The sequence below is a fragment of the Ptychodera flava genome, chromosome 15 (assembly GCF_041260155.1).
Source record: "Ptychodera flava strain L36383 chromosome 15, AS_Pfla_20210202, whole genome shotgun sequence".
Lineage (NCBI taxonomy): Eukaryota > Metazoa > Hemichordata > Enteropneusta > Ptychoderidae > Ptychodera > Ptychodera flava.
The window spans coordinates 5457102-5471773 of record NC_091942.1 but is presented as its reverse complement, the minus strand read 5'-3'; the positions used below and the strand labels follow the sequence as shown (position 1 = coordinate 5471773).

Genomic DNA, 14672 nt, shown 5'->3' with positions numbered 1-14672 from the left:
CATACAGATGCACGTCGATTTGTTTCACAATGCGATCAAATTTGGCCGTGTTAGAGGACTTTTTAGTTTTCACCTCCATAGACTCCCATGTATAAGGCAGTCCATAGACTCCCATGTATAAGGCAGTCCATAGACTCCCATGTATAAGGCCAAGAAAAATAAAAATTTAGTTTCTCATCGTATTCATATTGCAAAAAGGATGCAGTGACACAGTTTTTAGTCCCCACGGATGAAGTCCAGGGGGCTTATAGATTGGGTCATGTCTGTCCGTGAGTCCATCCGTGAGTCCATCCGTTCACGCAGATATCTCAGATGTAATGTGACCTTGGTGACCTTTGACCTCAAATATATATATTTGTCCATAACTCAGTAACCACAAGTGCTACACCCTTCATGTATGGTATAATGGGACAGCTTATGACGCCACATATTGTACCTCATTAATTATGTGCATATCTAATTTTGAGCCAATCAATAGAGCTAGAGGTCTGATTTTTGGTATATAGGGATAACTTAGGCCAAAAAAAAGAAAACAAATGTTCCTGGTCAGCGCGCGCGTCACTTGAACAACAGTGCGTCACCCTTTTTTTCCCTGGTTTGTGGCGGGCGGCCGGCTGTGGCAAACTACATACTGATTACTATAACACCAAACCAAAACGGCTGAAGAGAAAGAGAAAATTCTTTGGGGCACATGATCAGTGACTGCATGAACAATTTAAATGTTACTATATTGATAAAACTGTAAAACTCAGTGTTCTTTCCAGACCATAGCGGTCCCGCTACGCTTTCGCCTCTCCCCGTACGCTTTGATTCTCCCCGTTACGCTTTCAAATAGTCCCGCCATCCTTTAGTTCACACGCTCTGCGTAGCTACCAGCTGATGCATGCATTGTCTACACATTAGCGCTCACTGCAACTTTCAACCTGGTGGAAGGTGTGAAGTATGGTATGCATCAGATAAGTTGTCCGTAAGTGTTGAGAGGAACGTTAAAACAAGAGAAGAATCGGTGGGGTTGTTCACAAATTTTCATTCCAGAACGACTATTACGACCAACAAAGACCTTTAATACTCAGTATACATCGCGGACAAGTGTTCACAGCGGTAGGTGGTGTAGCACTAGCAGGGCCTTTGATCACATTCCCATGCTTTGATCAACGAAATGGATTGCAATGACGGGATTGACGTTGGGCGACCTACGTCGTTTTTTGGTCACGATTACAGTTTTCTTTTACAATTATCTACAACATCCACAAACAACAGCAAGGAATGACACATTGTTTTTTAATATTTTTATTATCATCATCATCATTACCATCAACAACAACAACAACAATAACAACAACAACAACAACAGCAACAACAAGATTACTCAATTCCCTGTGGTGGTGCACTCTGACACGTCCTCTGAAAGATTTTACACCTGATTTTCGAGGGATTCTAGTCGTACTTAGTTCATGTCTTGTGATCATCTTGGTGGTATTTTTAAAATCAAGAATCGAACGACGATGTCCAGTGGCAGTAGAAGTTGGGGGGGGGGGGGGGGGGGGGGGCTGGATGAAATCTATCCCCGCGATGAAAAATTATTCGCGGTGTTTGTGTTCAAAAATGATATAAAACTCAATTCATTTGAATTGTGTAAAGCTTAAACTTGTGAATTTTCCTCTTTGTTGGCAAGTTTTGACAATTTATGAGCAATATATGTATTAATGAAACTCCAATCAGACGAACCATTTCTTGCTCTCAAAGTTTCAATCTGAATCTTCTGTTTAAATGCAATTGTAATTACAACACTGTGATGATTTATTTAAGTGTAATAAAGAGTTTCCATGATGTTCAAACTGCACACTTGTGTGTTACCATTGCATTTTGTTTTGAGTGTACATGTATGTGTGGCTGCATGTGCAAGCTTACATCCATATGCAAATATAAATTAATGATATGCAAATGATTATGCAAATTAGCCGCTACGCTTTGGCGCTTTAACTGACCCTCCTCCCTCCCTTGAGGAGGAGAAAAAAGAAAAAAAGAAAAAAATCCGCGTCGCCGCACCATTTTTTTAAGAAAGGCCTGACCAGAAACATTTCTTTTTTTTTTTTGGCCTTAGCAATACAATTTTTTTGACAAAATGTCACGTGACCTCGGTGACCTTTGACCTCAAATATACATATTTGTCCATAACTCAGTAACCACAAGTGCTACACCCTTCATGTATGGTATGATGGGACAGCTTATGACGCCACATATTGTACCTCATTAATTATGTGCATATCTAATTTTGAGCAAGTCAATAGAGCTAGAGGTCTGATTTTTGGTATATAGGGATAACTTAGCAATACAATTTTCTTGACAAAATGTCACGTGACCTCGGTGACCTTTGACCTCAAATATACATATTTGTCCATAACTCAGTAACCACAAGTGGTACACCCTTCATATATGGTATGATGGGAGACCTTATGATGCTTCATACTTTACCTCATTAATTATGCGTATATCTAATTCTGAGCAAGCCCATAGAGCTGGATGTCTGATTTTTGGTATATAGGGATAACTATAGGATAGAAATTTTTTGACCAAATGTCATGTGACCTCGATGACCTTTGACCTGAAATATACGTTTATGTCAATAAATACGTAACCACAGGTGCTATGTCCTTTATATTTAGTAGGGTGGGAGACCTTATGACAACACACGCTTTACCTCATTAATTATGCACACATCTAATTCTGGGCAAGCGAATAGAGCTAGAGGTCTGATTTTTGGCATATAGGGATTAATTAGCAATACAATTTTTTTCAAAATGTCACGTGACCTTATGACCTTTGACATTGATTATACATATATATGCATAACTCAATAACCACAAGTTCTATACCCTCCAATTCTGATAGGATATTAGACCTTAAGATGTCACATCTTGTACCTCATTATTATGCGCATATGTATGTCTTGGCTGGACAATACAGCTATAGGTCTGATCTTTTTTCCTGATTTAGAACCATAACTTAGACATGCCTCATGTGTTTCAAATTGGGAACAATGACATAGACCTATGTGCCCATAGATCTCAACATAAACACTCCAGTGATACTTCTTAATGACCACATTTCCCTGTCCCATCAAGACTAATAATCCTATTACAAGTGGGGACTATGTCATTGTCAATGACTTGTTATTTCAACTTCCCCAGACAAACTGTCTGCATGGCACATACAATGTTGTCGACTTTGCCAGCTGGCTACAGCTGAAACTAATTAGTGTGAGCAGTTTTATTGCAGTTCACTGCAGTGGCTTCGCGCTCTATTACTGAAAATGGTTGTAGTTAGGTTACAAGGCTTTACCCCGTAGCCAGCAGTCATTTTTCATCTTTTTACAGAAAGCCTTTACATTCAACGGGGTAAACCTTTGACCTTTGTAGTGCCATCTTTTATTAGTAATAAATACCCCCTACTGTTCCAAGACACCGGTCTATCTTGTGTATCGTAAGCTGTGTGACCCCCAAGCCAACTTGCTCTCACTTTGCCTTTGGTCCAGTGTAAGCAGGATTTGGAAAACCAGGTATTGTTAAAGACACACGAAATAACAAGCCTGATGTATGCTTTGCAGTGTTTTTGCTTGGGCCCGGGCAGTGAGCAGGTAAACGTTACTGGGGTTCCCTGTGACATATGAATTAAAGGAGTCAGATTGTTAGATGTCAGACATGTAACCAAGGTTCACAAATTATGTACCAATGATCCAAAATCTTTGATCAAAGACTGGCCTTGATGTTTACTTGGTGCTTTTTTCAGTGCCTTTAACACTGTCATATGTTAATACGGATAGTTTTCAATCGGATTCGAACCCACAACATACGGCATCAGTCGCCTAGCTGAGAGGCCTGAGACAGAACCAGTCGGCTAAATCTCCACTCCCAAAAAGAGTGGTTCAATAGCCGGCTAAGTTGTTACATTTTTCTGACTGAGACCTTTCAACACGTTGTAGAGTTCGTTATAATTCCCCAGTATTTGGATGGTAAAGACATGTACAGATACTCTGAGATAGCTCAATTTTCAGCGGGGTGGCCGTGGGGAAAGGTTGCTGTAATTTGAAAAGTACTGTGATGACAAATGTCATACACTGAACAGATAGAGAACTACTACAACAATCATCATACAGGACAGTGGATAATACATGTCAAAGCAATCACTTGATAAAAAATACCGTCAAGGACAGTGTGCTCACATTCGCTTTGAATTGGTCCATTCGAGAAATATTTAAACATAGGAAAAACAAGAATGACAAAAAGCAAATAAGGTCTCCAACTTAGGTACTGGAGGTCATCAAAGTAATGCTACCTCATCAATCTTCTAGACCCTACCCCCTCCTAAATATCAAATGTTCCATCCCTTGGTATTACATAACGCCAGATGACAGGAAATATATTTACAACCTTGGGCAGTTTTTAATTAATGCCATGAGTGTTATCATTCTAATGTAAACAGCACTTAAGTTAGTTACAGATAGTGAAATGCCTTCCACTGTGGGTGGTGATTACAACATCTGGAATTATCTTGGATCCAAATTTCTCATCAGTTCTTGTATGTCTTACATAGAAAAGTTGCAAAAATTGGTCCGCAATGAAAAAATTCACCTCAGCTTTGTTTTCTGGATCAAATTTTCCTACAAATTGATACCAAATATGACAAAATTATGTTTACAGCCTTTGAAACTGTCTCACAACATATCCTGGGTTGGTGTAGGTCATTTAAGGTCACAAACAGAGAAAATTACCTAAAATATACAAATTTTGGGGTTTCCCAACACTTAGAGCAGAAAATTTATCTAATAACATCCCTCGGGACTTTATGCCAAATTACAAAGGTATCAAACAAGTAATTTGAGAACAAGTTTTCTTGATCAAAAATGACAATATTGTCTTGAAAATACAAATTGTATATTTCAGGACAATTTCCACATATCTAACTATTGTCATCTCTGTACGTCTGTGTACCAAATATAAAAGCTGTCTGTCCAGGGGTTTTATAAAGAAAATACTGATTAAGATTTTTTTACCAAAAATGACAAAATTGCTCCAAAATAGTAATTTCCTTATTTTAGTCTTAATTTCAACAAATTATAAGAGTAACACCTTCGCAAAGATCCAACCAAATTTGAAAGCGATTGGGCTAGCAGTTTCAGAGAAGAAGAATTTTTACTGAAAATGAGAAAAATCACCAAAAAATTCAGCAAAAATACAAAATTAAGGATATCTTCACAATATTCATAAAACTGTATAAGGTTCACCTAAGGTACTTGCACACAAATTTTCAAAGCAATCAAAACAGCGGTTCTCGAGATATTAATTCTTGACCATTTTCACATTTTGTAAGCTCATTTGCATAATTTTGGCAATGCAGACTTCATTTGAACAAAATCCCATCTATAGCTCAGGATGCATCCACACACCAAATACCAAGCTGAAATGTGCAGCGGTTTGCGTGTTTTTGATGTTGACGGACATACTGTACGTACATACATACATACATACATACATACATACATACATACATACACACATACATACAGACGCCATCGACTTCAGCTTATACGATAAACTCACATTGGTATAACCAAATGTGAGCTAACAAAACTGATTATGCATGACATATGGGTTGGTCCAATTTTCCATTATCATATGCAAATTTGCATCAGCTATATGTATATGCCATGTCAGAATTTTGGTATTTCCAAACTATTGTTCAGGGTAGGGGTTTGCAGTCAATGTCATGAGTGAGTTTCAGGACACGTGTGTTTCCATTATCCAAGGGTCACTAACTTCAACATATGATAACCAAAGTGTCTGACTCTACATGCTTTCCGTTTACTGATTATTTGATATAAAATTTGCTGAGCGTAACATAAGGAATAGAAATCAAAGTTCTCTAGATATTTACATGATTATGCAGCAAACGAGTGATATAGATGAATAGAGGACTATTATATAGAAAGCCATGACTGATTTAAGTGGTCTAATATCATGTTGTCCTAGGCATTAACCATATTGTCCTGGGCATTTAATATATTGTCCTAGGCATTTAATATGTTGTCCTGGGCATATGGTTAATGCCTGTACAACATAATATTAGACCATTTAAGTCAGTCATGGGTTTCCATAACTATTACCTGTCAACCCATATTGTGAGGTTGGTGCTGCACCAATGTCATATTTCAGCTGATTTTGCTGGTAACCATGGCGACCTGAGTACCATTTGACTTCTTTACGTCTTTCTACCAATCCTCTGCAATGTGGTTGGTCAGCATGTCCAAACAGGAAGAAGGATGTCCCAGGTATATCTTCAGCTAATCTCAGTGCTAGACCTGTAGTTAGGTTGAAAGCGATACATGTACAAGCTGGCCCATTTTGGTACCAGACATACCAGTGCGAGAGAGAAAAAGCTGATAGCAACATTTCTTAATCCTTGGTTCTAGCATTAATGGCATTGACATTGTTTATGTGATTTTAATTCTTTGTTATTCTATGAAAGTTGTGCACAGTCAATCACTTTGTTCAGTGATAAAGCTGAAAAAACACGTGCCTCCTTTCACTCGATGGTTTGTCTCATATGACTTTACCAACTTAATCCTCTAATGGTGTTCACATATTAGTCAATTGGCCGGTGTTTTTTAACTGATGGCATACATGTATGTAGCAGATGGAAAATTAGCACCAGCTTACAATGTAAATACATGAGAGAAACAGTACACAAGTACTTTTAAGGATGATAAATACCTTTTAGACACTTTCAGATTTTTATTTTTTTCTCAATTGAACATGTCCCAAACCCCAATTAAGTATACTTTTTTTGAAAGCCCTGATATAGAGCTATCCGACCAAGAACAGTGCACGGTCATTATTTGCATAAGAGTCACGTGACAAGCGTTTTGCTGAACCTTCCAAAAACCGGTTTTCCCGGCCTTATGCGAACACGCTGCAAGATTTCCGGTTGGAATTTCTTCATTGACAAGCCTTGACAATATCCTTCAAAACCGTGTCTGTGATTTTTTCTCGGAGGCTCCATTCAAATTATATGGCGTGATAATTAAAATTCCTTGAAAAGCACCTTCGTCCAACACCTTTAAGAGCGCATTAAAAAATAACAAAGGCATATAAAGGAAATCCCAGACACGGATTTTGAGTTCATTATGTTTCCAATGGACGGTGTGAATTTCAAGCAGCTAGTGTTTGTGAGCGCGAATTGACGAGGTGCCAAAGAAGGGTACTTCATTCACACATTGAATTCGAGAAAAACGCAAAAAACATGTTTGATACTTCTACGCTACGGCATTTGATAATTAGACGTGCACGAGCCTCAACACGGAAATACTGTGTTACCAAGTGATGATGTCGGCCGGGAATGACAGTTGTTCAGAGAAAAAGTCCCAGGAAAATAAAATAATCGCGGAAAACTACCAATTTTTGGAGCCTTGCGCGTCGACACATCGCCACAGCGAATGGCTTCAGTGGGAAAAACAATGACGTCAGCAGTCATTACTGATAGCGGGCGTGTCCTAAATTCATATGCAGATAAGCTTGTTTGCGTTCCCCAGATCACACTCCCCTCACACGCTATATAGACATTGCAGAACCGTAAACTTGATAGCGTACTATCGCACTAATTGCAGAGTTAATTCTAGGACGCGCCATTGCGCAATAAAATCTCGAATGGCCCTCATTTCTACGTTTGACGCGCCACTAAGGGCGCAACATTATATGAATGGGTCGATCACGCAGAGTTCACGTAGTTCATACATTCGCGTAGCTCCCCGAAGGTCATTACCTCAGTCATAGTGTGATATGTAAAACGATTCAGTTACCTATCAACCTTTGCAATTAAATACCCACTACAGCATATATGGTGGTACATAGGAAGCTGGGTAGAAAGGACTGATGTAGGGGCAACGGTGTTTTGGAGCCGTACGCATGTGGCATGGCCGATGAATATAAAACAACGGCACTGGCCGCTGCGTAAAGGTGGAAAGCTAGTCGACACTCGGATTTTTAACGCCGGTATATTTGTAGTAACACACAGCCCTGCCATGCAGAGCTAGTATAGTTGATGAACCCAGGATGATCGGGCAGTCCCTTAAATTGAAGCGTTTGCAACGTCTACCGTCCGTACAAACGAAACGTTGAACACTGCAAGGAAAACGTCCATGATCGTTTTGAAGAGCAACACATTTTAGGTCGGACCATCATGGTCGGACACATCTCGTTTTCCAGAGTAGCCAGGTCATTGCATTGAACAACACCGCTGTGTAAAACCCTTTGGCCAGAACCAATGATCGTAAATTTGCTAATACATACGAGTTATGTTTAAAAGTTGATGTATCGATCACTTTATTTAGGTCGTACGGGTTACAGTCTCGTGCTATATCAGTGTATGAGTAGCCTAATTGTCGATGCGTGCAAATCGAGGGCCACTCCCGGAGAAATCCTACCGGTGCGCTAAGCTTTGATCATGATCGTTTTCACAGTCAAAATCACAGTCCTTAGCAATTTGTACAGTTGTTCAAGTCCGACATATCAATAATTCATCACATAAGTTACGTAAACAATTGAATCAAACCAAACGGTTTGCTGTTGCCATTATTGGGCCTGTTGCTTACGTACAAGGGACAACTTTGCAGTAGGCTTGGTTGGTTACGGGGGGGGGGGGGGGGGGCGATCTCCAGTATTCTCCTTTTCTTGACTTGATAGACTATTGTATTTTCTGCTGAAAATTCAAGGTTTTTACATGCGTGATGATGATGGCCCCCCATTTTCTAAAATGGCCCCCTTGGAACAGGAGTTGGGGCCAACAGTGGCCCGTTGTTTTTAAATCCTAGAATGAACACTGTGTAATTGTTTATCTAACATTGCGAAAAAGACGTCAACCACCGTAAAGCGGCGTGTGCAGGCTCCGACCAACCCTAAGCAAAGAGTGATAAAACGTCGCACTGCTGAGAAATCGTCGTTGACACGATGTCTTGACCACACTAAGAAAAATGACTTGCTCTCTGGTGTAGACTATGTCTGGAACTGTACGAATACTTGTTATTGGACTAGGCTTCGACAAACATCTAATTACGGTTTATTGTTTACAGACGGAAGTAATCCTGGTGTTTGGAGAAGTCACAGCACGTCATTATGTAAATTAGCTAGTGCAACGCAACGTTGTGTCACTCAAGATGGATTATGGAAATAGCAATGCAAATGTGTCCACAATGTTTACAAAAGCTCCCCGATTTAACCGGGATAGCCACGTGCATTTGTTTTGATTTTTAAAAATCGTGAATTACACGGAAACCATTCCTTATCTTGAACTGGCGACACATCTCAATTCTGGGTCTTACTTCAAGGCGTATTCTCAGAGAATTTTGAAAATTTGACAGAAAAATGAACGATTTGGTATTTATCATCCTTAAAACACATACCGGTACTTATTATTAGGGTACACTCAAAAACAGCAAACAATCAAGGGCATCTTGTATGGAGTCTGCTTTTACATTCTAAGGCCAAAAAAAATTGTGCTGTTCCGATTACATGGTTTTCAAAAATAGGGTAGGTAGGTAGGGAAATTTTTTTTTCATTTTTTTTATTTCTCAATGTGCATTTTGTACGCGTTCAAACAAACTACCAGTGAACAATTTCCTCATGAAATGCACTCAAATTGAATACCAATTTATTAAAATAAAATATTCATCAGTAGAATTGAAGTGTGTGGTTTATTAGACTGCCATGGAAATTGATATGGCTGAATTACAATTCTTTGACAGGAAAGTGAACTTTTTATCCACAGGTAAGTCTGACTTGTAAGAACTGACACAACACAATATTTACTGTCATCAATGCAGTGTTTCATCTAGGATACTATACCAGGGGGATTGGTTCCCCTCTCCTGGATTTGTTGAGGGGGATTTTAAAATTTTTGGGGGGATTTAACTGAAACATTTAATGACATCTTATATGTAAGTTTTAATGTTGCAGTAATGTCACTTGTGATATACATACTACAAGCCATAAATCACTTGCTTACACAATCCAAGCTGCTGGCTCCAAACACCATCCTCTATAAGATTTTTTCAAAAGTCAACAAATTTGGGTATCACTGTTGTGAATGTATAGGGCTTCCAAGAGTGGCGGATGGCTCATTAATATTCATAAGCTTTAATATCCCTAAAAATTGTAGCATATTCCCTCATGCTTAAATATTCTGTATGTTTGTTTGCACATATTCTGTAAGTTTGCTTTCATAGGGCTTAATGTACATTCAAACATCAAAATTAACAACAGCCAGCCATTTCCACTCTACCCATTAGGGGAAGGCTGCATTAACTTGCATGGTACCTGAAACCAGAGTTCTTGCCTGACCAACTCGGGTGACAAACAGAAGACTTTTAATCCCCAAGGTGTGAATGTTCCATTGTTATGTTTATCTAATCCAGCTGGTGCCATTGTAGTGCCATTGTTGGAAAGGCCGGTCTGTGAAATTGATCCTCTAGGGAAGTCGGGTATTCCTAAGTTAATGGAGCTTTCCCGTAATGCTTCAAGGGATTTTTTCATTTTTTACTGAACTGTCTGCACTACACAAACCAAGAAAAAAATCTATTGTAGTTATAAAAGAATGTTTTGTAGCTTCTGAAAAAAATAATGTGCTTGTTTGTCACATTTTTACTGTGCGTATATCATCCCTCACTACTGTAAGTTTGGATCAACATTGCCCTTTGCAAACCAGTGAGCTGTATTTTTCTAGTGACCTAGCTGGTCTTGTAGTTTTGTGCGCAGACTCAGTAGAGCTAAAACGAACAACTTAGAGGGCTAGATCCCTTGTTTTGAATTGTATGCAGAGTCGAGTTTTTCTCGATGTCAGATTTGCTCCAGTTGCTTTTTTTCAGTCATTTTAGAATGGGGAAAATAACAAACAGAAAGGTTGGTTGTCACCGACAGTTAATTTTAGGGTTTATTTGCTCCGAAAAATGAGTCAGTGTCTGTTCACTGATTTCAAAAACCGGGCCCATTGACACCACAGCTTGCTTCAATGCTTGTGCAGTCTGCACTGAACACGTTTCTGTGACAGTAAAGTCCAATTTTTTGTGTCAATTTTGCTATCAGAATTATTTTCAGAGTGTTATGGACATTCATATGATGCACAAAACCTTCAGTTTGTCTCCTTTTCTCAATCGTACAGAGACGATGTGACACAGAAACCTTATCGGGCTAGCTTAGGGCAATGAACTTTTGTGAACGTAACTCTCAACTGGCTGATAGGCTTTCATATGCAAAATCAGCGTACGGAAATTTACGCGTGGTATTGTTTCAACCACAGTCCCGAGGGACTTTGTTTCAACAGTATTTTATTGAAGTACAGTAGTTCAAAAAGTATCAAAATCGAACTAAAATTAGTTTCATGCGTTTCACGTTTTTCATATCATTATTTGTACTTCCGGGTTTACGAAGCTCTAAAAAGTCTAGGGTCGGGGGGATAAAATTGAGGTAGGTCGGGTAATCTGAACAGCACATATTTTTTTTTTTTCGGCCTAACACTACTTTTAAACTACATGTATATGTATCTGTATATCATTGCGTCCACCGTAACTTATTGCTGTCACTTTCCTTCTACACACAATCAAAGTACCAACTTTACCAGTAGAAAGCCTATAATGCTGCATCTACTATGGGATGTGAAAAATACTACTTCCTACCTCTTGCTATTTCACCACATTCATCAAGCGTCACATCATCGGAGAGTGGATGTATCGGCACCAAATCAACAGACCCAAGTCTTGGGTGTCCTCCTGAATGATCTGACAAATCAACCAACTCATATGCCTTCTTACAGGCACGATACAGGCTGTTGCCTAGGTGACAAGTTGGTGCTGCTATGGTAAGCACAGAGCGGTTGTAGTCAAAGTCATTGAAAATATTCAGAACAGTCGCTTCAGTCTGTTCATCTGAAAAAACAAGCAAGTTTATTAATGTTAAGTTGAATTTACCATTGTGTATGGCTGTATCTCTTTCCTCTGTCTTCTACAAATACTTCACCTTGTTAATTTAATTTACTAATTGAGTCACAAAACTATTAGTGAATTTTGAATTTTTGCTTGTAAGCTGGAAATTTAAAACCAAAGGTTTATAAAATTTACAAATCTGTATTTTAAAAAAATGTTTGATCTTAAAAATGTGTCAATTTATAAAATTTACAAGCGACAGTCAAAATATTGAATTTGTTGAAAGAATTAGGAGCAACAGGTACACTCTTTGCTTGTAAGTTGTAGATAACGATGATTGCAATGTAATTTTGAAGCTTCTTACAATAATAAACACATTTCAATTAAGGTAGTAAAAACCACGAAATTGAAAGCCTAATATTTTTGCTAAAACATTCCATATGAAAACTTTATACCATAGCCTTTAAAAATCAAGAATAAAAAATCAAGGGTTGCTGTTCAACAATATGGGTACTGGAGAAACAACCAAATATTGGTTGTCATTTCAAATTCAAAACAGGTGCCCTATCCATGTGTGAACCCTTTTCCGATGAATTTTGAAAAACTATGACAATAAAATATTTTTCTCTCTCATGGAGCTCAAAAATGAGTCCCCATAAGTGGTACACCAGAAAAGTACGTAAAAGATTGTGTATCTGACTGTCTGTGACGCGCATTCTACCCTACTGACAATATTTTCTTCGTTTCACACAATATGTGATAAAAAAAAAATTATTATATTATGGGCCAATATGGGGTGAATTACTCCCAATATTTCATATTATATAGCCTATTACATATTATTATTAATATCATTAATATTCTATCATATTAAAGTTACATCATAAGGCATAGTCTCCTAAAATTTTAGATAAGTGATCACAACTTGGAAATTGAATTGGGAAGAGAAAGAAGCCCAAAAATTCCATATGATAGGATTAAATGGAATTATCGTTATTATTATTTTTGATAACTCAATGTACGTTTTTACAATAAACCTCTTTTCATGGAGGTCAAGACACATCAAAACAGATTTCACATGGAAATGTCTAGTAAACAAAAAGACTTACAACAAGAAAATACTTGACGTATTAAAGTATAAGGAACACAGAGTACGCCCAGGGCCGTTAAACAGAAAATGGCTACATTGTCTGCTTCACACCTGTAGCTAAATAACGGCCCAGGGCCGTAATTCGGTAAAAATTTACCGCCAATTATTATCTAAAAAATCAAGGAGTTATCAAGATTAAGTTCGTTCGGGGTTGTTCGGGTGTTTCGGCCGTCCCTCGGCAGTTGACAGATCTTCAAACATGGCGTCACGTGTCCAAGCGTCGCGTCGGGAAGTTCGAGTCGTTCCACTGATTTTGATGTACACGATGTTAAAGAGGTCGAGGAACAGATAATTGAGGAAGGGAGCTTTTGTATCTGCAAAGGCGCGGAGACTGAGTTGATGATAGCTTGCGATTACAAAAAAAAATGCCATACATCGTAGAGCAGCATTGTTAACACGCCAACTTTTTCCAAATCCAGTTCTTGGTCTTGCCGTGTTTTATCATGTTGTACTGGCTTTAATAATATTCAAGGTTAAATAAGAAAGCATAGCTTTTAACTGCTACGTCCATGACTTTAATGAATGGTCGCGATATAAAAACACACGTACGATGCATTGAAACAAAGCGTCGCAGCGTCGCCTATGGCGTCGCCGGCGTCGCGTCGCGTCATTAAACACCCGGGAAACGCTACAAGTTTAACCCACGCTCACGGCAGTGCTGCAGTCCGCTGCACCATACTCAGTACATGATTGAAAAGTTCGTGATCAGAACTTTCATTCTAACAGGAAAGGTTCCTGCGATCGAATGTAAAGTATATAAAAAACGACGTTAAAATTACCAAGATTTTGAGAATGAAAACTTAAAATTCCTTGTAACTTCACTTTTCGTGGACGGAACGTGTCGGTTCTCACACTATCATGACGCACTTGACCCAAGCTACGCAAATACAGTCTTTGCGCATGCGTTATGACACTGTGGAGAAACTGAGTCGCATGAGCAAACCCAGGTTAATTTCACTCGGTTCGGTTGCGAAGGTACCGTCGGCAACGCAGATGGCGGGAAAGGGGTGTTAAACAATGGTGCACAATAGTAATAAACGTAATTATCTCAGTTGTGACTCCTTCTCTACTACCTCCATGGTTTGTCGAACGCATTCAAATTTAAGCGAAGAAAATCATCGATCAGATTTTGACGTGTGCACGTGTTCTGAGGTTGACCTAGTTGTAAGTGTGACAAGTTAATCAAAGTAGTCGAACGTGTGAAAATAGATACAGTGTTTCACATTTATTGCACGCAAAGAGGTCCATGTCCACAATTGTTTACGATTATTGAATCGTAAACAATTGTGGATCATACCATTTCTACTAGGGATTACTACTACTGTTACGTTTGTGAATGCAACAAATTTACGCGAAGAAAATCATCAGATTTTTGTATCAAAGCGAAAAAAACCTGAAAAGTAATGATGTACATTAAATAAAAAAATAATGAAACAGAGTTATTTTTTATGATAGTCATTTTATTTATTTCATGATCCCCATCGTGCAGAATGGAAAATTCCTGGCTCCTGCTTCATCTGTCAATCATTGTCGGCATTGTGTGGCAAACTCTAA

The 14672-nt window shown here is 38.6% G+C and overlaps 1 protein-coding gene across 4 annotated transcripts in view; it reads right to left on the bottom strand.

Annotated features, from left to right (window-relative positions):
• LOC139150982 (uncharacterized) overlaps positions 1-14672 on the bottom strand; it is a 37414-nt gene that overhangs the window by 18963 nt on the left and 3779 nt on the right. For all 4 annotated transcript variants that reach the window (XM_070723482.1, XM_070723481.1, XM_070723484.1 and 1 more), the window contains 2 exons: positions 11723-11971; positions 6164-6358 (listed from right to left, as the gene is read on the bottom strand). In XM_070723482.1, coding sequence (XP_070579583.1) covers positions 6164-6358; positions 11723-11971 — 444 coding nt within the window. The remainder of the gene's footprint in view (positions 1-6163; positions 6359-11722; positions 11972-14672) is intronic.